We start from the raw sequence: 22,765 nt of genomic DNA, 5'->3' as shown, positions 1-22,765 counted from the left end.
AACCTCCCTGTATATACTCCAACAACCCCTTCCATAATCCTACCTCCGCGTGAAACACCGTTGATACCTGCCTTGCATCACCCCCGTCTCTCATCACCTATTAGACCATTCCTCCGCGCCCTACAATGTTTCCCAAACATCTCTGTTGTGATCTCAGGGGAAAGATGGGCAGGATGAGGCTGCATCTGCTACACGTACGTAGCCTACTGAGGACCGGATGCCATTCGATAGATACTCAGTTCTATGGACGACTCTATCCACTATCTCAACCGCTTCCTTGCTTGTATTACTGCTAGCTAATGGGTAAAGCCTTCAGGGGTTGGAGGTGATCAGCCAAGGCGCTAGTGATAGCGATCACGTGGTCTCGTATCGTAACAGGTTTTATTCCTCCGGCTGTGCGGAACCTAAGGCTGCATGTAGCCTCCTTGCTAAGTTCGTAGAGTCATTTAATTACGCGTGTTCTTGTGTCCTATCTCCGGTGTTCCAAGCACCGTGTGACCACAGCAAACTATATTACTATCTTAACCGCCACAGTCAGATGTTGGCGGTTCACAGAATTCCAAGAGTGGTCAACTTACCCTCTATACCAACACCATCTCACTGTCATCTGCTGTCATCTCTCATACGATCTTAAGAGATTCAACTTACCTCCAATGCAAGGCCTTGCGGGTTTGTCTTTCGCGTTCTTTCAACTACTAATCCGTAATAAGTTCCGACAATTATCCGCACATTTTACCAAGCGTACCAGACGATACAGTACTGTAAGGAAACCATGCAGCTCGGTCTTGGCGAAACCGTGCCCGTGGGGCAAAGTAAATCCAGACCCGACCCATGGAAGGAGACCATTCAGTTTCGCCAGGGTCCACAACTTCCTTAGCTGCACGGACGAGTACTTCCAGTTGTAGGTTAAAGTTAAAGAGTAGGTTAAAATCCTAGAAATTTGGCCTGAGACATGCTGTACAGCATGTACTGCTTTTCTATGATTGATATGATCCCAGGTAGATGGCTAGCCTGTCGAGTGAGTCAGCCTTACAGGCCACGTAGCTGATCACCCTTCTTCCTTCCCTGACTTGTTGATTTCCTCCATTCAGTTCCTGTAGCGTGCAGATTTTCTCTGGCGAAGTGAGTTTCGACTAATCTACGACATATCTCGCCTGTTCCTGTTGCGACGGCGATGGCTTCCCTCACGCCCGATGACTACACGATGCGATATGCCCTTGCCCCTCGAGGCGGCACGGCCCGCGCCATGCTCGACGAGCCCACATCCCACCTCAACTCCAACTGATTCCAACCCACGAATTTGGCGAACTAAGCGGGATTATATAGTCATTGCCTACTTACCAGCTGAGGACACTGTAGAAATGATTATGTTCCACGAGACAGGTACAATGACGACTCAAGTGCGAAAATTCGGTTCGGAATATTGGTTGGGCGTTCCTGGCGAGATAAAGATGGGTAAGTTAGGCGCCAGGCGCGAGGCTGTGATCCAAAGTACATGCATCTCATGAGCCAATGCGACTAATCCCGTGTGTTTCTGATGAAACGCCTAGACTAAAGATGCAGAGAGAGTAGTCCACATGAAGCAAAGAGTGTCATATATTCAAGGTGGAATATCAACTTCTTCGTTAACAGCACGACAACACTATGGCTCCCCGACTTGCACCCTCCCAGCTTGTGATGATCCGGGATGTGGTCAGCAGCATATTGCTAACTACTTCTTAGATGGCTGAAGCGACTGGCTGCAGCAAACGTTCGTTCATAACCAGCAATGCCATGTCCAAATGTTTGGCGTCGTCCGAGCGTCCCTGACCCCTGGCGGCCGTCCCGGTGTGATCACACCCGTCATGCTCGAAGCGCCATGCGAATACTTGGTAGCGAACCCGGATTTATATCTGGATAATGGCAGAGCTCTCGTAAGATGAATTCGAAGTGCTTATATCCACATACACAATCAGCCGGACCCTTCGATCGCATGGATGGACAAAGAAAGTGGCTCGACAGATAGCACAAGAAAGAAATGCGGATCTAAGAGACTATCACTTGTACCAGCTGTCAGATTTTCGCTGATTTCCCATGAGTCTGATTCTATACGGAATTTATTCCATATATGAAGCTCTATAGCTTACTTGATCGAGCCTCGATTACCAACAGGAGCTATCGTTGGCTGATTCTGAATATATTTCTTGAATCCTGTTCCTACAATAGAAGCATCGGTTCACCCTCCTATATATATAGAATGTCACGACGTATGAAGGCTCGTTCGGATTAAGGTGCTATAATGAAGGACCTGATTGGTGGAGGGGTGATGTCCATCAATTCGAAAAAAGTTATATGCACATTCCTTTGAGACAACTGTTCCGATGTGCTCGGTATTTCCGAGGGTGAGTTATGTAGAGTACGGGACTCAGTTTGCGGCGCCAACCTCAATGATGAGGCTTGTTGTAGTATCATCACGCTGAGTACCTATATCCGCCAGATAATACTCAATGCGTTCTTCCCATAGATTTATTTCTATCCAACAATGCTTTTGGCATACCTTTAACGATTGGATCTACTTTTACAGCGCCCAACCTTCCTCCGAGCTCGGTCCCAGTCCGTCTGGCGATGCCTCAGTCGAGGTTGAAAGGCACGCTCGGCCTTTCATCCGTAAGCTTTGTGGAGAGACATTTACTCATCCAGCGGATTGCAAGCGACATACTGACAGTGTTCAGGAAACTGTACTGCAGACGTGAAATAGCGCGTAGTCCAGCAAGGCAGAGTAGCGTGATCGACAGCCATCACTACAGAGTCTCTATGCCTTTGTCTATATCATAGGAACTGGCGACTCCCTTTTAACTTTTAGGCAAATATCATAAGACAATAGGTTCGTCATAACAGTTTAATTTGGTCATGCGTAGTAGCTAAATTTCTGGTTTTTGCCCGTAAACCAGCGATACCTCGACGTATGCGTGAATGCTTGGATTATTTAGTGCCTCTCGCATCTCTGAGAAAATCACTTCAACCTCTTCTCTTGACCACTAATAGCCACTATTAGCTCCTCTTCCTTTGTTCTAGATAGCTGCTACTCACTCCAAGGACCTTTTCCAGAGCATCATTGCCCACATCTCCAGGCTCTCACTGATAACGAGTCGAAAGTACCGACCCAGGTTCTTAAGATGCGGGTCTTTGGGCCAGGGGCCAATGGGCAGCTTAAAACGTTGTTCAAAAACGTTAACGAAGCCAGCATCAATCATTCGCTGCTTGGACTCATGCACGATTCGCAATGTTTTGCCAAATTTATCACCCGCTTCGAGGCTCTTTTCGCCCCATGTTTCGTATACCGTGCCTTCGGTGCTTCCATCATCCGAGATCGGGGTAACGCTCATTTCGATATGTTCCAGATATCCTCCGGAGCCAAGGTGCCTAATTAACAAGGTATTCAGCGTCAGGTAGCGGCTGCTTTGGTTACGGAAGCATACTTCAGGGCTTGCTGATAAAATTTCCCCCAATCCGCCACACACCCATATAACCCGCGCACATGTATAAAGTCAAATGGGGTTTTGTACAGCCACTCATCGCAACAATCATCAACCTCAAAATATACGTTGGGAGGGACAAAATTTGGCTGGATCGGGGAAAGGTCCGTCCCAATGACAGTTGCTTCGGTGTGAACGTCGGCAAATTCGATGGCCCAGGACCCAGTTCCTGTTCCGATATCCAAAACCCGCTTGGGATTCATGATCGGAGTGAGGTATAACTGGCCATGTAATAGCAACCTATATAGATGATGGCAGATCTCCATTGCGTCAATGGACTTGTCGTCGTTGGATCCCCAATAGGATCCCGCATGGTAGGCGTGGTATCGTCGACCGTTCTCATAGATGTAGTCGGCGATGCTGCTCCGAAGTGATGTTACTTCCGAGTCAGTCGCCACAAAATTGGAGCCGTAATCGTCGCCGGAGTCGACTTCGATCACTTCCTTGCCACTAGTCATGTCGACAAATCCTATTATAGATCGACGTTAGGGGTATAGGAAGGTATGAAACAAAAGACCCGTCCTACGTGCAAGCAGCTATATATACGTCAGTCAGCAGGCACGATCATGAGGTTACATCTCGGGAATTTGTCTTTAGTGCTTATGTGGGAGGGAGTCCGCCCTGACAGCACAGATAAAGTAGTCCGCCGGAACTAGTACACTAGTCGCAACGGTTCAAACAGTGGGCCCGGGGAATCAGGCAATTGGGGCCGCTTTTCAATCACAGCTCCCAATAGAAGTCTCTGAAACTAGGAGACAGGTACAAAACTCCATAATGTTGGATGGTGAATGCTGCTAAACCTCAAACCACCCTCTCCGACAATGCAATTACCAGCAAAGTCTTGTAGCACTTCAATATGGTGTAGTGCGGCACACTGATAATGTTGGAGCATATGCTAGTATTTGTTCTTGTTATAAGTTATAGTGATTGATCCTTTTCTAGATATAAGCAGGCAGAACGTGCAGAATTAACTTCGGAGCACAAAGTTTGCTTATTGGAAATTAGCCCTTTCTAACCATTTACTGCAGAGGTAAAGACTCCATGAGTTAATAGCACCAACATCCAGTCAATTTTCAAGTAATTGGTCCTTCTTCGCTGGGCTTCCTGGAAGTGGCGAACGATACTGAAAAAATAGTCCTTTCCTTCAACATGCGATCAGGCGGGTTTCGACGATATGGGGAAGGCGGATGTACATTAAAAGGGGTATAGCGTCTGAACTGCGCTTGTATTATAGATTTTTCAGTAGCGTAAAGTGAAAGCGGGCTAAACTATAACTGGAACGGAAAGGAACAATGATTCTCCTAAACAAGCCTATATGCTGTGATTATACATAGTATTAGACAGAATAATCAAAGTATGAAACGATTTGCTTGACTGTTAGGTTTAAAATCTCTTCGACCTGGTGGGATGCAATATACACTTGTCGAGGACGCTTTGGTGCTTCCAATTTTGTGCCCAAATCATGGCTCGATCTTGAGAAGAGTTCCACAATGATTCTGATTCAAATTGATTTCCAATCAGTCCCTCTTGGCGCCAAGGCGGGGCCAAATTCACGGGACTTGTTAAGGCCTATGGTGGACAAGCAAAAAAAAAGATGAGGCGTTACCCGACAATGGTGAGAAATGGACGATGCAATCTCGCTAAATCGGTAACTCCGGAAAAGAACCATCTTCGATTGAGTGGGAATCAGTAAGCGCATCCCTAAATTGCTGGAAACTCAGAAGCAACAATCTACGTGGATACGTGGATTTGCGTGACGTGGGTAGATTACCAGCGCTATTGTGGGGAATTTCCTATCCTAAAAACGCTTTGCCCCTTTTTTTCGAGATGTAGCCACCCAGATAACTACCCCCCCTAGTAGGTTAGACCCATCTTGCCAATCGATAAATGCGGCCAAGCCGCCGACGGATTAAACGGCCATGAGTTGGGTCTGATAATCTGAACTAAAAGCTGATCTGCGTCCAGCTCTCTCGTTCCTATGTCTGACATACAGCGGAAGATCATCCGAAACCGAAATGATGTTAAAAAGGAATAGTTCTGCATGCCTGTTCCCGTAGCAGACCAGTACACATCTGCTGTAGTAGTTTTGCTCGGTGATACGGAGAGGACAAGGGCAAGACCCACGGACCACATCTCTTACGAGTCGGGGTCCCACATATGGCAAGCAATCGCTAAATTTACTAATTTGATGCCTTTTGCATTTCCCCCTGACATATTTTCCAACAGACGTTACCTAACAGACGTTGGCTTCGGCGAATCCACGCTGTGGGCAATCTAGGGAGCCACGGCGCTTGCGAAGGAAGCCCTATTCAGACTAGGAAAGAGATTTCTTTAGCATCCCATGGAACCCAGGCAAAGCTCCGGCGCCCTTCAAGCACCCGCTAAGCCTCAACTGATCGAGTCATAATTACATACGTTGGGGTCCAAAAAAACAAGTTATAAAGCACAAAGCCCGTTCTTTTACCACACAAAGGTCGGATTTACCAGTCACTCATTCAAGCGTCTTGTGATTTGTGGCCTTCGGAATCACGAGAATCTGGTGCTTGGCAAAGTTTTGTGTCTTCAGCTTCGGTCTTCATTTTCTCTCAAATCTTACATCATGCCAAATGCAGCCATACCCGGTCGGAACCCGGTTGATCTGCCTCGACCAGGAAAGAGACGACGTCTACGATGTGAATTCGACACAATTCTTTCGGTGAGTCGGGCGTCTAACCATAATCCTGCCCCTGGACGATAGACTAATTGTACTAGGAGTCTGATGGAACGATCGAGGACCATAACTTTGCGAACATTTGATCAGCACAACCACGGAATCGAACAAGAGGCTCAGGTCCGAGCTCGCGGAAACACGGATAGAGCTAGCAAAAGTTCAAGGAGATTATGATGAACTGGAATCTAGTCACTCACAGTGCCCCTTCTGGATACAGAGAAATGAGTTTCTTGCTTCGGCTTTGGACGATCGCTGTGAAAAGATCGAGCGAGAGAAAGAAAGGCTCCGGAATCTGTGCGATAAGCTCAAAGCTGAGAACCGACGTCTTCGTGGTCAAGGCTGCGACGAAAGCAACAATATCAACGGAGAGGAGCTAGATAACATTTAGTTTTTGTTCATGAATGGAACTTGTTGTTCTTCACACTCTTCATCCGAGCTTCTCACTCGCTAGGAGCGTTTTGGGAGGCTCTTAATAGGCTATACTGGCCAGGGCCTCACCACTCTCACGATTCAGGCCCTCCCGGGTTAATTATCTCCTAGTCTGATTATCATTTTCTACTAACAAACTCTCTTTTACATTTATTTACTAACTACGTAATGCCTAAAAATTCCAGCGAAATCGAGGATCAACTCTGTAATGCGCTGCGCGCGTATAATGAGCGCAAGGAGCCCAAAATCGCACTGTTGGCTCGGGTGTTTGGTGTCTCCTACCAATAACTGAAGGGCCGCATACACGGTCAAATCTCGTTCAGCGCGTACTGGCCCGAAGAAGGTGCTGGATGAGGCCCAGGAGTAGGCATTGTGATGATCTTTATGTCACGTGGTCAGGCAGGCCTATTTCTCACAACACAACAATCCTTGTATGATAGTGTTTCCCCTCCCATAGTTGAATTCCGTTGGAAATGCTACCATACCTAGCTGTCCATCGTGGACATTTCTATGAATGAGCAGTTATCACAAGCAGCACCATTCAGAGTTGAACATCAAAATCAATTCACCTCAGATAAGAACGGGAATAGGCTGACCGTTGGGAAGGGAAATTCCCATGGGAAATCGGGATGGGATTCCCGTCCCATAAAAACGGGACGATTTTCTAAGATTTTATGGGAATGGGAATGGGAAGGGAATGCCAAGAGATTCCCACTGGGATTCCCCCTTCTTTCTGGATGGGAATCCCTTCCCATTTTCTTGAGACGGGATTCGGGACCACCCCCAGGATCCTTATGGGAATATGGGACGGGACCAGACCTCCCTCGGGATCCCGAATCCCTCCCAACGGCCAGCCTAGTCCCACACAAACAGGTGCAGCTGGTCGGTCGTTCTATGTTTCTTTCAGCTATCTTGCCACAGTCGCGGCAGTTGGGCTTTGCACAATCCTGTAGCTTCAAGTAGAAGCATGAATCATGGAGTGGATCTCTCCGTTGTCCGATGATCAGAGTCCACTGTAGTATAATATCTTGGCCAGAGTTATATTTACCATTGCGGCCGGTCCTAGATGTTCATCGAGGGTATATATGCCCTCGACTATTCGCAAAAAGTAAAGGCGGAGAGATTCCTACTCAATTACTCTTTTGTATTAGCATGGGCTATTCTCCCTTGTAGAGCTTAGCATAAGAATGCTCGGACAAGCGATATGAACTAAGGATCTCGTGAATTAGATTATTTATCACAGTCTCGTATACATGTGGTACCTTCGTGCGCTGGAAGCCCGGGACATAAGAACATCAACATCAAATTATATACAATGTGATGGCATCGTCCGAGAAAGTCAGGACTTCGTATAGGCTGCCATTATTGAGCAACCCTTCCTGACTGGGATTTCCATCACCGGGTTATGGGTTTCAAAAGATCTACTGGGAGAGACCCGTCTCTCGGTAGGCAAAAATAAAAATAGGAAGCAAAGGAAAGGGAAAGAAATAGCATAGGAAGATATCTCATCGTGCTAATCCGCTCTCATGAGCGCGCATTGTCAAGCAGGAGCTGCGTCGCTTCGCTCCAGCCAGAGGCATTCACCATTTCCATCACGGTTTTGCCAGTTTCATCTCGCTTCCCCACATCCACACCACCTCCTTTCTCGATGAGAACTCGAAGGAGCCTAAGATCTCGGTTCTCAATGGCTTGCATCACCGCGTTCCAATCGCGGTAGGTCTTGTTCGGATCTGCGCCCTTCTCGAGAAGCAATTCGATCATGGTAAAGTCCCCATCCATACATCGGCGCACCGCTTTAACGATGGGAAGGTGCTCACCGGGTGCGTTAGGGTCTGCTCCGGCCTCATCGAGCAAGAATCGCACAATATCCTGATGGCCCTCGCGCAACGCGGTCGTCAGGGGCGAGAACACTCCGCCGTTCTTGTACTCCACGCTGGCCCCTGCAGCTAACAACAACTTGATACTGTCGAGTTGATTTGCAATGACGGCCAGCTCCATGACCCCCTTATGCGCCGACAGGTCGGTCACGGCGGGGAGAAGTTGCTGCAAGATCGTGGGGGACCGGACCGCCATACAAACCGGCCAGTCCTGGCCACGCTGGTTGGGGTCCGCCCCATGCGCCAGAAGGAAAGTCAGCAAATCGAGGCGGTCATCTCGAATCGCGGTCGTGAGAGCGGTATGTCCTTGTGCATTCCGGTCATTTGGATTCGCACCGCCATGCTCCAAGAGCCATTGTACGGCCTCCGCGTTGTTCATCTGCACCGCCATCTCCACGATGCCGGGCGGTTGGTGGAGGTCTGCACCCGCGTCGACAAGGTCGGGCAAGAGATGCGTCCGGAAGTGAGTCACGCACTTCCAGGCGGGATATTCTGATGCCATGACGTTGGGATTGGCCCCGTTGGCCAGCAATAGGGCGAAGATGTCCCCGCGGTTGTCGCGAATGGCGGAGCACAGCGGCGTATAAATTCCGTCCTTTTTGGAGTTGGGATCAACGCCCGCGTGAAGGAGGATCCGCACAGAATCGATGTTGTTGATGCTAGTTGCCTGTTCCATAATACCAGGGGCCTTTCGCACGTCTGCACCACGAGCCATCAGGATCTGTAGACATGCCGCTCGATAGATGGCTGACCAGAGTACATGCTCCGGTCCAGGGAGATTGGGATTCGCACCACGATCCAACAGCGTTGTCACAATGGCCACTTGGTCGGCCTGCACAGCTTCAAATAAAGCCGATTTTCCTTCTCTGTTCTTCAAATTCGGATCTGCACCGGCATCCAGGAGCAGATCGACGAGTCGCTGGGGGGCTCTCTTCCGGATGGCTTCAATAAGGACCGTGCTCCTATTTCTCATCTCGTGGTTGGGGTCTCCCCCATGCGCAAGGATGAGGTGGACAAGACCGGTCTTCAGGCTCAGGATAGACAATCCGAGAGGGGATTCCAGCTCTGACCGAGCCATGAAGCTTGGATCGGCGCGGTATTTCAATAATATTGTGGCGCCATCCGTGAATGATCCTTCCACAGCCGAGAAGAGAGGTGTCTTTCCGTCTCGATCTGGCGCATTCGGGTTGGATCCAAAGGCAAGGAGGAGTCGCATGCCCTCAATATCGCGATGAAGGATAGCTTCATTAAGCGGATGAGTATTCTCTCCCATATCCGGAGATACGCCACTATCCAATAGTTGTTCCATTAACTGATGGTTTCTCGCCCGAACCGCGGATACCAAAGCGCTCTGCAAATGGCCCACGCTTGCAGCACTCGTATTGCTAGGCGTTCGACGTGGCATGTTAGGTAACTCACGCTTCCGGTAGGTTGATATACCCGGCAAGAAAGGGGTATGATCCGTCTCCCCCTCTTGGGCGAGTGTTGACGCTGACGAGCTCTGGAGCCGTTGACAGTCTTCGGCTTTGCTCGCTGTGTTATGACTCCGGATATGAGATAAATCCAAGTCCTGGTCTGTGGATATCAAGAGAGAGTCTAGTGATAAGACCGATGACAGAGTCTCCGGCATTGAGTCGACGGGGGCTCTATGTGAGCTCCCCACGCCAGTGACTTTGCCCACATCGTCGTGGCTAGATGATGGCTTCGGCGGTACAGGGGGGACTGGGATAGACGGAGGAGGACTCGCAGGCGCGATATTCACAGCCTGGGACGGCTGCTTCATCCCAGCCATACCTTGTTCGAGAGACTTCGCCTTGTTGATTCCCGTCACTGATCTGCCTTTCGCCATCCGATCGAGGGCTGCTGCAAGTCCTGCGTATCCAACTCCAACCGATTCCTCCGGCTTTGCATCACCGAGAGACCAATGGAACGCCAGGACACTGATCTGCAACGCCTCCATTATCTTCTTGAGCGACTCGCGGATTCTGTGCAACTCATTACTCGGCCGATTCCATCCTTTTTGTAACTTTCCAAATGTCCCACGGTGCTCGTACTGGATCAGCTTGGTCACAACGCGGTCCAGGTGCTGAAAGTCTCGGTATGCCTCGGTGAACTTCTTCTCCACCTCTTGTACAATAATCCGTGGAAGCGGTCGCTTGGCCGTGGTCGACTCGCTGAGGCCAGCTTCAATGGTCCACAGGGAACGACAGGTATCGAGAAAGACTTTGGAGAGATCGCCAAAGCCATCCGGGATGTCATGAACGGTGCTTAGGTAGTCTAGCATCCGCACAGAGATACGGTTTCCCAGCAGGGTTGCCTGGGCGGAAATTGCGAAGACGGCATCCTCCGGAGCCATGACACTGTGATGATCGAAGTGTTTCGCCTGTCAGCAGTGGGGATGGGTCTTTCTTTTACACTTTGGGGGTCAGTTTCAGTTCACGGGGGTTTTTATTTCTTTTCGAAAGAGACGCCGACGTCGAGGTTTGCAGGATAATAAATTTCGGTGAGCGTGCAGCGTCGCACACGATACCAACAAGACCCCAACCAAGCAACCAACCCTCCTGACCGGCTTCGATTGGCCTGAAGCCGAAGTTTTATTGGATGCCATCAATTGCTCCGTCGGGAAAGTGGGCCACGCAACCATGTGTTTAGCCAAACAATCGGGGGTTCTTGGGTGGACCCTCAGCTTACAGCTTTAGCCATGATGATCCTTGTGCCTGGAGCTAACCAAGATCTTGGGTCATTGGGACGCCCCCATCCTCGCTTCATGTAATTTTATTTCTCAAACGTTGGTGAAACTGGGCCAAAGTTTGACCCCCTCCCCCCCGGCGCACGACCAATTCAGAATCCACCGTCTTTCCGTGCATGAATTATCCGAACTGTCTCCATAAGGTATATAATGAAAAGAGAATAGAGAGTATGTACCTACTATCAGTCTATCAGACGCCAGCAGATCATGGTTCTCGCTCTGTTTCCAGTATTCCCCTCACCTCCCGGCATACATATTTTCACCAGGTCAGAGATAGTTTTTCATTTTTTTTTCTGGTTAATGTGGATTCAAATACCGTCAGCCTTTGGTAATCGACAATTCGAAAGGATTGGAAAGCCTCAGAAAAGCCATGGATTGGATTTGGAGGAGACTATGCCAAGGGAAGGTTTTGGCGAACGCCTTTTAGGGTTTCTTGGCACGTGTTCTCGACTTCGAATCGGAAAATCCCGTCCGACGCCGTCGATTATGGGTTATGGTTGCGAAAGATTGGCTACTGGGGCGAAAAGAAATCGACAAAAACTGTTGATTGCGGTGGAGACCTGAATAAAACCATCATAGCCGGCTCCGTATCCCACCTTTATTCGAACCTCCCGCTTCTATGCGCTATTTATTTTAGAATTTGTCGGGACTTGGGTATAGAGTTTTTTCTTCACCCCTCCTTTTTTTTTTTCTGTTTTTTCTTAATTCTTGACATCTTGCTGTGGAATTCAGGGGAAGTGATGCGCAGGGAGCTATTCTATCAACTACAGGCCAACTAGCCTAATTAGGAAGTAGATGTCATTCAGTGGAAACACCAGGAATCACAGTATCTCAACCAACTGAGTCTCTTGCATTCCTATCTGGGTGCTCTACTATCTAAAGGATTCAGGGGTTGAATCGATTGTCAGATACTCCGCACCGCCAAGTCGGGCGGATTATAGGGTTTCCGTAACAATTCTTGTTTTTAAACATATCCCTACTGAACCATGTCTTTCTTCTAATCTACAAAGATTCCATTTCTTACTTCATCACTCCCAACCTCGTGGAAATCTCGGAAGAGAACCAAAGATGGACTCCGGAACGAGTGAAACTAGGGCAATGGCTAGCGGTAAGCGCTAGACCTCAAACCGCTCTTGATGGCGTGAGATCGGCATTGACAAGCCCTGGCCAGGTCTCATCCTGCGCTTATCCTTGTTTCAGACTTAGAAGGCTTCATCACCTCTTTGTGCTCTTTTTTTTTTAATTCCAGTAAATCTAACCACCCTCAATCCCTTTCGGGTGAAAAAAAATCTTCCCCTTTGGTCAAGTACCTCATGAATTAGAACACCCAGGGTAACATCGCTGCCCCCGGATCCAATTATTAGGTCGGCTCTACGTGGTACAGGCTATCTAAACGAAGGACAGTTTATATACCCATGAGAATTTGCCACGAGGTGCGGAGTAGAGCCCATCGATCTGTCGTAATACAGTAGTTTAAATTCAAAAGGATCCTATTTGCCTCTTGATCCAATCATGCCCTCTTATACTATACCCACAAGCCCCCATTATTTCCAGGTGATCAGCTCCTGCAGAAGACTTTTAGGTATTAGCCACAGCGAGATAGGCAATCCAAGGAAGAACTTCTTATATTCCATTGATTTGACAGACTAGATAATACTAGGCAAATATTCCCTAGATAATGCGGAATTTCTCCATCGGGGGTGGGTCACTATGCAAAATGAGTTGCTGCAGGCTGCAGCACCTTCTCATGATCAAGCATAGTCGCGATTATGTTCGGTCCCTGTCCAAAGTCCACGCCAGTATCTGCAGTTCCTTCCGAGACTGGTTGGTCGTTCAGATAGCATGTTCGTGGGAAACGACTGGCAGCTGGTCGATCATCTCCAACGGACAGGCTGCAGCACCCCGTTAACTTTAGTGCAGACTGTAGATGCAGAAGTGGCCGCTAGTCGGTCGACTCAAAGCCTCTCGCCGCACAGACCTTACGTACAGGATTCGCAAGTAGAGGGAGAAATGCCCTGGAGGTTAAAGGGGTAGTTACGTAGTGTCAGTAATGCCTCACTATTAAGAGTCTCGTGTGAATATCGTAATCATCTGCATTATATCTCCCTGCTGTTCAACTTTTCTCTTAATTGCGCTTTGTACGCGCCCCTCTGATCCGCTGTCGGTGGATGATCAAGTATCAGGTTGCCTTGATTCTATTGGTCGCCCCCTTTTGTTGGCATATTTCAAATACAAAAGTTAGTTCCTAGGTTGTGGATCACGTAGCATCGAAAGAGGGGGGGGGGTATTGCGCTCCGTTCCGGTAGGCTGACCGTTGGGAGGGATTCGGGATCCCGATAGGGTTCAAGTCCCGTCCCATATTCCCAATGGGAATTAAATTTTGATTCCCTTCCCATGCTAAGCTATTTGGGAAGGGATTCCCATTATATAGGATTCGGGAAGGGATATTCCTATTCCCTCTTATTTTAAAAATCACGTCCCGTTTCCTGTCCCACTTTTTAATATGGTATAGTCTAAAAATTTTTATAGCATAAAAATATAAAATATTACTATATAAAGTAATATAAAGTAGTTAATTATTATATAATTAAAGTAAGGGAAATTCCCATGGGATTTTCCCAGGAATCAGGATATTCCCATTCCCTTCCTATTTATAAGCTCGTTCCCGTTTCCCGTCCCATTCCCGAATGGGATATTCCCTAAAAACCCTAATTCCCATCAATATCCTGAAATTGGTCCCGTTCCCGTCCCAGTCCCATTCGGAGGGAAATCCCAAGGGAAAATCCCCTCCCAACGGCCAGCCTACTCCGTTGTAGGGATCCTGAGTGGTCTAGACCGTGCGTGCATTATACGGGGACTTGCAACCTCGGTTCTATCTGAATAGCCCACTACGGTAAAGTCCGTATGCCCTTTAACGTACCGGCCAGTCTGCCCTTAGCCAAGGACTGCCCGAGATGATGCCTAAAGGTATAGACATCAGGAGGCCAGCAGCTCGATCGTAAAATTACCCAACACCGCTTGTGACACGGTCCTAACCTAGAAAGAATGAAACAAGATCTATTCAGAACGTAGGGCGACTCATATTCGAAACAACTAACTTAAGGGAAGAACTACGTGTAGAGGTGGTGGTCGGGTTGAAGAAGGTGTGGGATCACGTGTCAACTTAGGGTTGGGGCTGAAAGTCTGGTGACTGAGCCATGACAGCTTGGACTGTCATTGAGACGGCGGGCTGTAGCTAGTGTGTGACAAGTCCCACGGGACTCCCACCACGGGACTTGGGACTTCCCGTCATAGACGGGAGTTGGGTGCACGATATCGCTCATCACACGGCCGGTTAGGTAGGGGACTGGACGAGGTAGTAGAACACTATGAGCTGTAGGGACAGTCGAATAGGGGACGGGGGCCCCCAGGGGCCGCCCTGATGGCGGCCCTGGGGAGGACTGAGGGAATTCTATTGAGTCTTCTGAAGGAATGTATTGCCTAAGCTATCCTTGATAAGTCCTCTGTCTCTCTGGTCTGCTACCTTAGGTAGCAGACCGCTATTTAACCTAATGTCTACCGAGGTCTTCCAGTGCACTGCCGTGGGATCCCATATCATACGATCTGGGATCGTATGATGTGGGATCGTGTCTTCGGAGTGCCTACGTGTTGGAGCCATATTCGTCAGGCACTATACATCTTAGTCATCCGGGATGACAATTTTATATTTTTATACTATAAAATTTTTTAGACTATACTATATTAGAAAGTGGGACAGGAAACAGGACGTGATTTTTAAGATAAGAGGGAATAGGAATATCCCTTCCCGAATCCTATATAATGGGAATCCCTTCCCAAATAGCTTGGCATGGGAAGGGAATCAAAATTTAATTCCCATTGGGAATATGGGACGGGACTTGAACCCTATCGGGATCCCGAATCCCTCCCAACGGTCAGCCTAAGTTACCCCCTCCCACTATAATTCTACGACATGAGAAGGTAAAAAAGGGAATTCCATAATATATACTACTCAAAAACCCCTAATTAGCCAATTTAGTTTAACAGGGGCAGTGCGGGTATTAAACAAGGATATCTTGTTAAGGATAGTGGTATGGTATTGTCAGCATATTAAGATATTCTAATTACTTAATTAGGAAACAGAAATCTCGGCGGCCCGTTCCGAACTTCCGAAAGTATATGAAACCGATTTTAATCCCGAGATTAATTTGGAAGGAGAACCTTAGGATATGAAAGGTATAAAAGCAGGTCAAACCCCTGCTTGAAATGTGGATGGAACAATCATAACTTATCCCCATATACCATTATTCTTTTACCATACTATTATAGAATAGTATTCACAGCCCATTTCCCCTAAGCTAATTCTAAATCAATAGGAATAGCCCATGGCTATTCCTATCCTGGTTAGTCTAGTGGTCCACTTCCGACAAGTATACATATTTTACATATTTTATATCTACAACAAATATTACTTAGTATATATATATATAATACTAATTTTACATCTAGAAAACATGCACAATTTTTTATATTTTATGTTTTCACTGTTTGTGGAACCTAACGTGCGAGAAGACTTTTAGAGTTAGATCACGGTTCCAAGTTAAATCAAATCTAAAAAAAGGGTCGCGACTCTTTACGAGGCCTACCTGGCATCCAGATACCAGCGCAATCCCTGCATTGTAGTTCCTTGCGTTGCGGTTCCTTGCGTTGTGGTTCCTTGCATTGTAGTTCCTTGCGCAATTTAAGCCGACGTTCGGTTATAATTAGGCGCGCTATAAGTAACAAACTTTAGTAACAGTTAAGGGAAAATCCCATCCCTTACCAAGACTTTCGGGAAGGGATTCCTATTATATGGGATTCGGGATGGGATATTCCCATTCCCTTTTCCTGTGCCATTTCCCACACGGGAATTTCCCTTGGGATGTCAAGGGCTAAACCTCTATAACCTAATAACTAGGGTGGATATAAAAGGAATCGTCGAAGAGGAAAGAGAAGAGGAAACAGCGATGAGACGATTGCGAAATAAGGGGGGGAAGAAGTCACATGATAGAGTGTACTAATCAATATACTAATCATGTGGCAGGCGAGGAGAAAGGAAACACGAGGGCTGAGGGCCCGAGTAGGCTGAGGGGCGCTAGCCCCTTACATGGGAATTAAGATTAGAAAGGGAAAATCCCTTTAAAATATTTAGCATCCCGAAATAATCCCATCCCTTCCCTTTCCCGAATTTCTCAAGAAAATTGTCCCGATTTTACGGGAAGGGAATCCCACCCCGATTTCCCATGGAAAAATCCCCTCCCAACGGCCAGCCTAGGGACAGCCACCTTGTGTAGGCGGGGGTAATGTGACGACTTCGCACCCTTCGGGGGTTTGCTATATAAGGCGATGGGCATATCAAGTACGGCGTACTTGATATTCTGGTCTTTTTGTGGCTCAATGGTTAGCACAAGCGGTTGAGATCCTAGAAGCCCACCTAGCAGCAAGGCCGTGACACAACCCAATTATTGGGCATTATGGGTATCCTTACCTGATCCGGATCGTTTGCAGGGATGGAAATTTGATAGGCAGTCGTGACTATCAATTATAGTGGGTTGCAAACGCGGACGTGGCCTAGTTTTGATTGCCGAGGCTTCATCACAGTGTAGATTAATTATTAACCCATTCCCCCTGATCACATGCTTCGAGCTACCAGTTATAATAAACGATGTCGGGAACTCGCCGCTGCTATGTATGAGCATAGCGTGGCCTATATGCTCCGAGTATATATAGGCCGCTGGTTTTATCTTATCCAACATTGTTTAGCGATGCTTAATGTCCGTCCTTTTTAATTTGCTAGATATCTGCCCTCTGCCCCCTCCTGTCAAAACGCCCTTTGAACCGTTATTATATTATCCCAGATCAAAAGTAGATTCGCATCAGCTCTGGCGCTATCAAAGTAGCAATGCGAATTTCATATTCTTACAACCTCGCTGTACTTATCGGCATGAATGTCATTATCTGGACAAATGGTCTCCCACTCATTCCAGACGACAACGGCTCCATTTTACCTCGCCAGGACATCACAACACCTCTTGGTATCGATGTTAAAGATCTTGACCTCGGCGATATATCTCCTATCGAGGATGGATGGCTCGAATTGGATAGCGACGATGGAGATGGGAACCATCTTGGATCCAGCTCTGTTTCAAATGCGAACGGATACTTAGGTTCGATTGGATCCGGCCAAGCAAGCCAGAATGGGAAGTCACTGGAGGGCAGCAGTGCTGCATGCAGTGAGTTTAAAGGCCAATTTTCGCTTCTCTCTATGCTAACCTACTTGCCTTCAGGTTTAACTGGATGTGTAACCTCCGCGGCAGCAAGCAATGGCAACCAAACAAGTACCAGTTCCACCAGTACTGGGGGATTAATCAGTGCACCATTAATCGATGGCCCTCTCATCGAAATGAATAATTAATCTTGATTAGTGTGTGTATATCGCCGTGATGGTGTTACCTTTTAAACAGTCGCTCTTTCTTGTATTATCAGCAAATTTCTTATATCTTGGAAGAGAGTTGATATTTTAAGCTTCATCGCCTGTATCATAAATCTATATGTTTGCTATGCTTGTACATTTGTCTTGAATAGTTGTTGTGCTGTTACAAAGTCCCTGGTCTGTCTCATTGAATCAATAAAGCGGAGCTGGTGCCTATTCCAGACTTCGTGGAGGGGGCCTGTGCATGCGTGCCAATATATTCACCTGTATTCCCACATATTCCCATGCATTCCCGTAAAGGTCTGGCGTCTACCTGCTTATGTCTTCCACTCAAGGCTAACGCATCCAAACCAACTGCCAGATCATCTGGGGCAGTGGTGACTATGATATTAATGTTAAAACTGACGATTAGACAACGTACTATGCATGTGTCAAAAAGGACTTTGGGACCTCCCTTAGACCGCCCTTGACTATAACTGGGATATGTCGCTCGGAAGACCATGCATGGAGAGAGTTAGATCGGATGCTAGAAGTTTGGGCTGCACAAAAACAGAGCGGACAACCAATAACAGACGATAAAAAGTTGGAGATATTTGGTGGACCCAATGGGCAGAATAAAGCCATTTTGAAGCAGTTTCTCGCCAGGTTGTACTGGTATTATATAACAGTAAGACCCGCTAGAGTCACCAAAAGCATAATAATAAAAAGTGCGAACACACTTGTTTCTCTTCCTCTGTCCCATGCATGGAGTATCAAGCTCGACCTTATAGATCAATTTTAAAATGTCGGAGCCAGAAATTACGTATCTCCAAGTGCACCAGCAACTAACGACTTGGAATGACGAGTTGGAATTTCTAGGCTATATTCTCATTGAGATAATCAACCCAAGTAGCTTTGAGACTGAGGGGTTCACCTGCCACCAGGCTGCAGACCTTCCTACAATTATCAGCATATTACGAAACGCATCCAAACAGGAAGATAGCAGACTTCATACAGTTACTACTGATAAGGAGCTGAGACATCTTCGAACACTGATGCGAAAATCAAGACAGATTAGGAATGCTATGGCTTACCATCAGCTACCAGATAAATGGAAAATGGGAAGGTTACGAAATGTGAAGGATGAACTCATGTAGTACAAGGAAACAATATTCGTGGATTTGTCCGTTGCTTTAGCCAAAAGGTTTAGCTTGCTACTCCTTCGAACGACGATATATTGTTTAAGCTTTCCATGGTGGTGAAGGTTGAGAGCACAACTATGCTTAATCTTCCCCAATTTTTCTGCTGGGCCGCCAATTCCGATAATATTTGGTGGTTTAAGTACCATTAATCCGTCGCCTTGGTAGAAGTGGTACTGTAATTCGAGCCTATTTTTCCAAGAAAACAGCCTTTTTAGCGGAACATATGCCACTTTATGTCCGCTAATAACCTCGTATATATTAATGGTGATTCCTGAGGGGAAATAGAGCTTATACTTTTCTTTGTTATATTTGAAACCGTCCTGAAGAGAACGAAAAATTTAGTTTCTTTGTATCTAAGATCACCAGAATGGTCGCTTGCAAGGAGGGTAATATAAAGGCGATTTAATGGCTTGAGTGGTCGGAATAAGCTAAGGTCGCGTCCAACTAGTACAGGAAGACATCAATCATATGTAAGAGCTAAATCAAGCCAGGTTGTGTCTTTAAAAATAAAATTCTATAAAGCTGGAGCTGAATTCTCAACATCGATCGGACTAGGAAAGTCCCTCAAGTCGTACCAATATCCTCTGGAAGGTCCCCGAAGCTTATAAAAAAAATCCATGGCTTAAGAGAAAGAAGCAAGACAGTCTAGTTATATTATTGGAATATAGATCTATAACATAGTCGAAGTCTACTAGCAAGGGAAGGGTTTATATATGTATCGGTCTTTCACAAACAAGTTTTTATTCTTGTCGCGCTAGATACATATGTAGCGCGAGAAAAATAGAACCAACTTCTTTGGTCCATTTCGGCATGGTTTCATATTTGCACGATTAAGACGGTCTGGTTTTGCAATGCACAGTATAACCCCACAGGACATATATGTGTCTTGCTTTGTTACAATATAAGGGAAGGGCACTTTGGACATAAATGGTTGAGTTATTCTTCTGGCCAATGAGTTATATCATTAAGTCTTTATGTACTTTGCCTACCTATTCCTCAACTAGGGTATAAAAAAAGGCGTTACTGCTTCTCCTGGATCTCCTCGGTCTCCTGGCCACTGTCACTGCTAAGGCCAAGCTCTTTCCTCTCAGGCATGGCATGATCGTTGGTATCCAAGCCCAGCTCGCGAGACTGTTGGACGATCTGTTCGAAGTTGAGCTTGGGCATGTCGTGGGCGACCCTGAACGGCATCTTCCCTTCGATATGGGCTTTGGCGTAGATGATGTCGACCTCCTCAAGCTCACGGCCGGCTGTCTCAACATAGAAGAAGAAGCCGAATATCAAACCGACAAAGTTAAATAGTGCGAAGAAGAGATAAACACCCCATGGGCTCTGGCCAGCGAAAAGCGGTGTGAACATAACCACGGCAAAGTTACACATCCAGTTGGTACAGGTTGACGCCGCCGCACCCACAGTGCGGGTACGGAGGGGGTTGATCTCCGGTGGGTAGATCCAGGGCAGTGGCAAGAGAGTGAATGCAAAGAAAGTAATAAAGAGAAAGATACCAACAGCAGCACCCTTAGAATTCTCCTCGGTTTCCTTAATTAAGCAAGCGAATGTAATAACAAAGCTAAGCCCCTGGCCTAGAAAACCAATCAAGTATAGATTACGACGGCCGACTTTTTCAATCATAAAAAAGGACGGGATAGTTGCAAGGGCGTAAACAGTCGCGAATACCCCGCCCATAATTAGAGACAGATATTTCTCCATATGGAGGTTTTCTTGGAAAAGTAATGTTGAGTAGTAGATAGCAGCGTTACAGCCAGTAAACTGCTGGAAGAACTGACCAGAGCAACCGATAAGAAGGCGCTGGAATTCCTGGGTTTTGCCAAATGTGAATACTAACTTCCAGCTTGACTGTACGCTCTTTGAGGATTCCACGTCCGTTTTTAAGAAGTTGAAGTCGTGAAGTACTTGATCGGAATCAGGAGAGGTGCCCTTGAGCTTACCGAGAACTTCACAAGCCTCCTTGTCAAGCCCTCTCATTACAAACCATGACGGGGAATCCGGGAGCATCAAGGCACCGGTGGCCACAACCAGAGCGAAAAGGATCTGGAGCGCCACAGGGAATCGCCACTGGACAGAATCCGCTGCGTGCGAGATACCAAAGACCACCCAGTAGGCAATAAAGGTGCCACCAGCGATCATCGCGCCCTCAAAGCAGACCAGGAAGCCACGATTGTGAGCGCCGGAGCATTCTGATTGCCAGACCGGGATCGTGGCCGTGTTCATGCCATTTCCAATGCCCGATACAACACGGCCAATAACGAACTGACCAACTTCCCATCTACCAGTGAAGCAGACCGTTGTAAGCAAGGCGCCAATGATCAGGACACTGGCACCCATAAAGATCAGGCGAGTGCGGCCGAGTCCGTCGCCGAAGAACATGGAGAATAACGCGCCGAAGAAACAGCCAAGCTCATAGCAGGATGTTACAGCACCGCGGATGACGTCGATGTAGTGTTTTTGCGCCGCAGTCGGATTCTCGGGCATTTTAAGGATTGGAAAGGAGTTAACAAACTCGTCGCCGTTGAGGAGGCCGGCCATCATGCCCTGGTTGTAGCCAAAGAGCGAGAAACCCATGACAGCGGCCAAGGTGATGCTCAACCGGAGCGACCGACCACTCAAGCCGCTGGTGGTCGTCCACATGTTGACGGTAGGAACAAAGTAAGAGCCGTAAGTTTGTTTGGGGGGGAGGGGCGTAAAAGAAACCTGGGAAAAAGTAGTAAGGAAAGAAAGAGTACGTCGGAGCAGAAAAATTCGCGGTCTTATAGCAATATGGTAAGTTGAATAATTATCGGACTCTTACTGCAACCTTGGTCGGACCCCAAACGGGAAAGGTCCAGCGAAGGCTATGGAGTTCGCGAGGCGGGGAGAGGCGAAGGAATCCTTTCCCTTGGCACTTGGCGGAAGCACTTGGCACTTGGTAATTTGCGGGTCCACTGGTCAGGGTGTGGATGTCTAATCTGGAATCCGCAGGCCCGATTTCCAATACCTGGAGCCGCCAAGGCCTTGTCGCTCCAACATGATGTCAAAAACTTTTTGCCAAGTTTCCAACTCGGCGCTAGGCAAACTTTGCCCCGCTATTTACGAACCTTCGGACCCAAATACTTTGTGGCGAAGCACAAGGCACACGGACCGGGGCAATCTCGCTGAATTGTCATGCCGACCTTCCGACCACGCTGTAGGAGTAAGTGGCAGGTGGCATCGGGACCGACTCGGTATGGCTGTATCCTGTCATATGTATGTATTAGTAGCATGATTTATATAAATCTATACTAAACAAATGCTTTCCGGGAAGTATGGACCCCATTACTCACCACCTGGATGGCCCACGACCCACAATGACGATGCGGTCTAATGCTACCATGACTGGGTCCATTTTTACGTTCCTTTCCCCATAAATCATACATAGTAGACCTCCAATAGAATTTGCAAGATGCCACGTTCGCAAAAGCTGCCGAAGGATATGAGAGAGTGGTTCTATCGTGAAGTGTGAAAAAGAGGGATAAAACATAATGGCGTCGGAGTGCTGCCCCCCACCCCGATCTGAAGTTTAGAGTCCACGATCGGCGGGGGCGGGAGCATGCAGGCAAACAGGCCATGGCCAAGGGAATCTTTGCCGAGTCCGCCGCCACTTCGTTTAGGTCGATTGGCGCCCCAGAGCTCACAGCGGGGCTCTTCATATCCGGGGCAGCCCATCAGCTCGTGGTATACCGTTTCAGGGCATCGCCGGTAGGGTCATCTCGGCTTACCTTCCAAACTACTTTTTGCCAATCTTACTCTATTTCCTCTTCGGGACTCGCCGAAAATTTTGACATATATCTCCCCAAGA

General features: G+C 47.5%; 5 protein-coding genes across 5 annotated transcripts; 2 read left to right on the top strand and 3 right to left on the bottom strand.

Annotated features, from left to right (window-relative positions):
* Positions 1-1,644: 1,644 nt before the first annotated feature.
* On the top strand, positions 1,645-1,922 carry ATNIH1004_005296 (uncharacterized protein; the record flags this gene model as incomplete). Its single annotated transcript, XM_033569950.1, has 2 exons — positions 1,645-1,692; positions 1,746-1,922. 2 exons carry the CDS (start codon positions 1,645-1,647, stop codon positions 1,920-1,922), a joined length of 225 nt encoding a protein of 74 aa, XP_033428756.1.
* Positions 1,923-2,992: 1,070 nt separating this feature from the next.
* Positions 2,993-3,973, bottom strand: ATNIH1004_005295 (class I SAM-dependent methyltransferase; the record flags this gene model as incomplete). Its single annotated transcript, XM_033569949.1, has 3 exons — positions 2,993-3,017; positions 3,070-3,402; positions 3,459-3,973. 3 exons carry the CDS (start codon positions 3,971-3,973, stop codon positions 2,993-2,995), a joined length of 873 nt encoding a protein of 290 aa, XP_033428755.1.
* Positions 3,974-8,178: 4,205 nt separating this feature from the next.
* Positions 8,179-10,887, bottom strand: ATNIH1004_005294 (uncharacterized protein; the record flags this gene model as incomplete). The annotated part of the gene is made up of 1 exon (XM_033569948.1): positions 8,179-10,887. The coding sequence occupies one exon, from the start codon at positions 10,885-10,887 to the stop codon at positions 8,179-8,181; it is 2,709 nt and encodes a 902-aa protein (XP_033428754.1).
* A 6,331-nt stretch (positions 10,888-17,218) lies between these two features.
* ATNIH1004_005293 (uncharacterized protein) lies at positions 17,219-17,731 on the top strand (the record flags this gene model as incomplete). The annotated part of the gene is made up of 2 exons (XM_033569947.1): positions 17,219-17,549; positions 17,604-17,731. The coding sequence occupies 2 exons, from the start codon at positions 17,219-17,221 to the stop codon at positions 17,729-17,731; spliced, it is 459 nt and encodes a 152-aa protein (XP_033428753.1).
* A 2,219-nt stretch (positions 17,732-19,950) lies between these two features.
* mfsA (glucose-inactivated glycerol proton symporter STL1) lies at positions 19,951-21,579 on the bottom strand (the record flags this gene model as incomplete). Its single annotated transcript, XM_033569946.1, has 1 exon — positions 19,951-21,579. The coding sequence occupies one exon, from the start codon at positions 21,577-21,579 to the stop codon at positions 19,951-19,953; it is 1,629 nt and encodes a 542-aa protein (XP_033428752.1).
* Between the last annotated feature and the right edge of the window lie 1,186 nt (positions 21,580-22,765).

The sequence above is a fragment of the Aspergillus tanneri genome (genome assembly GCF_003426965.1).
Source record: "Aspergillus tanneri strain NIH1004 chromosome Unknown AapTan_3_pilon_pilon_pilon, whole genome shotgun sequence".
Lineage (NCBI taxonomy): Eukaryota > Fungi > Ascomycota > Eurotiomycetes > Eurotiales > Aspergillaceae > Aspergillus > Aspergillus tanneri.
Note: the sequence above shows the minus strand (reverse complement) of the source record. Positions and strands in the feature narration are given on the sequence as shown.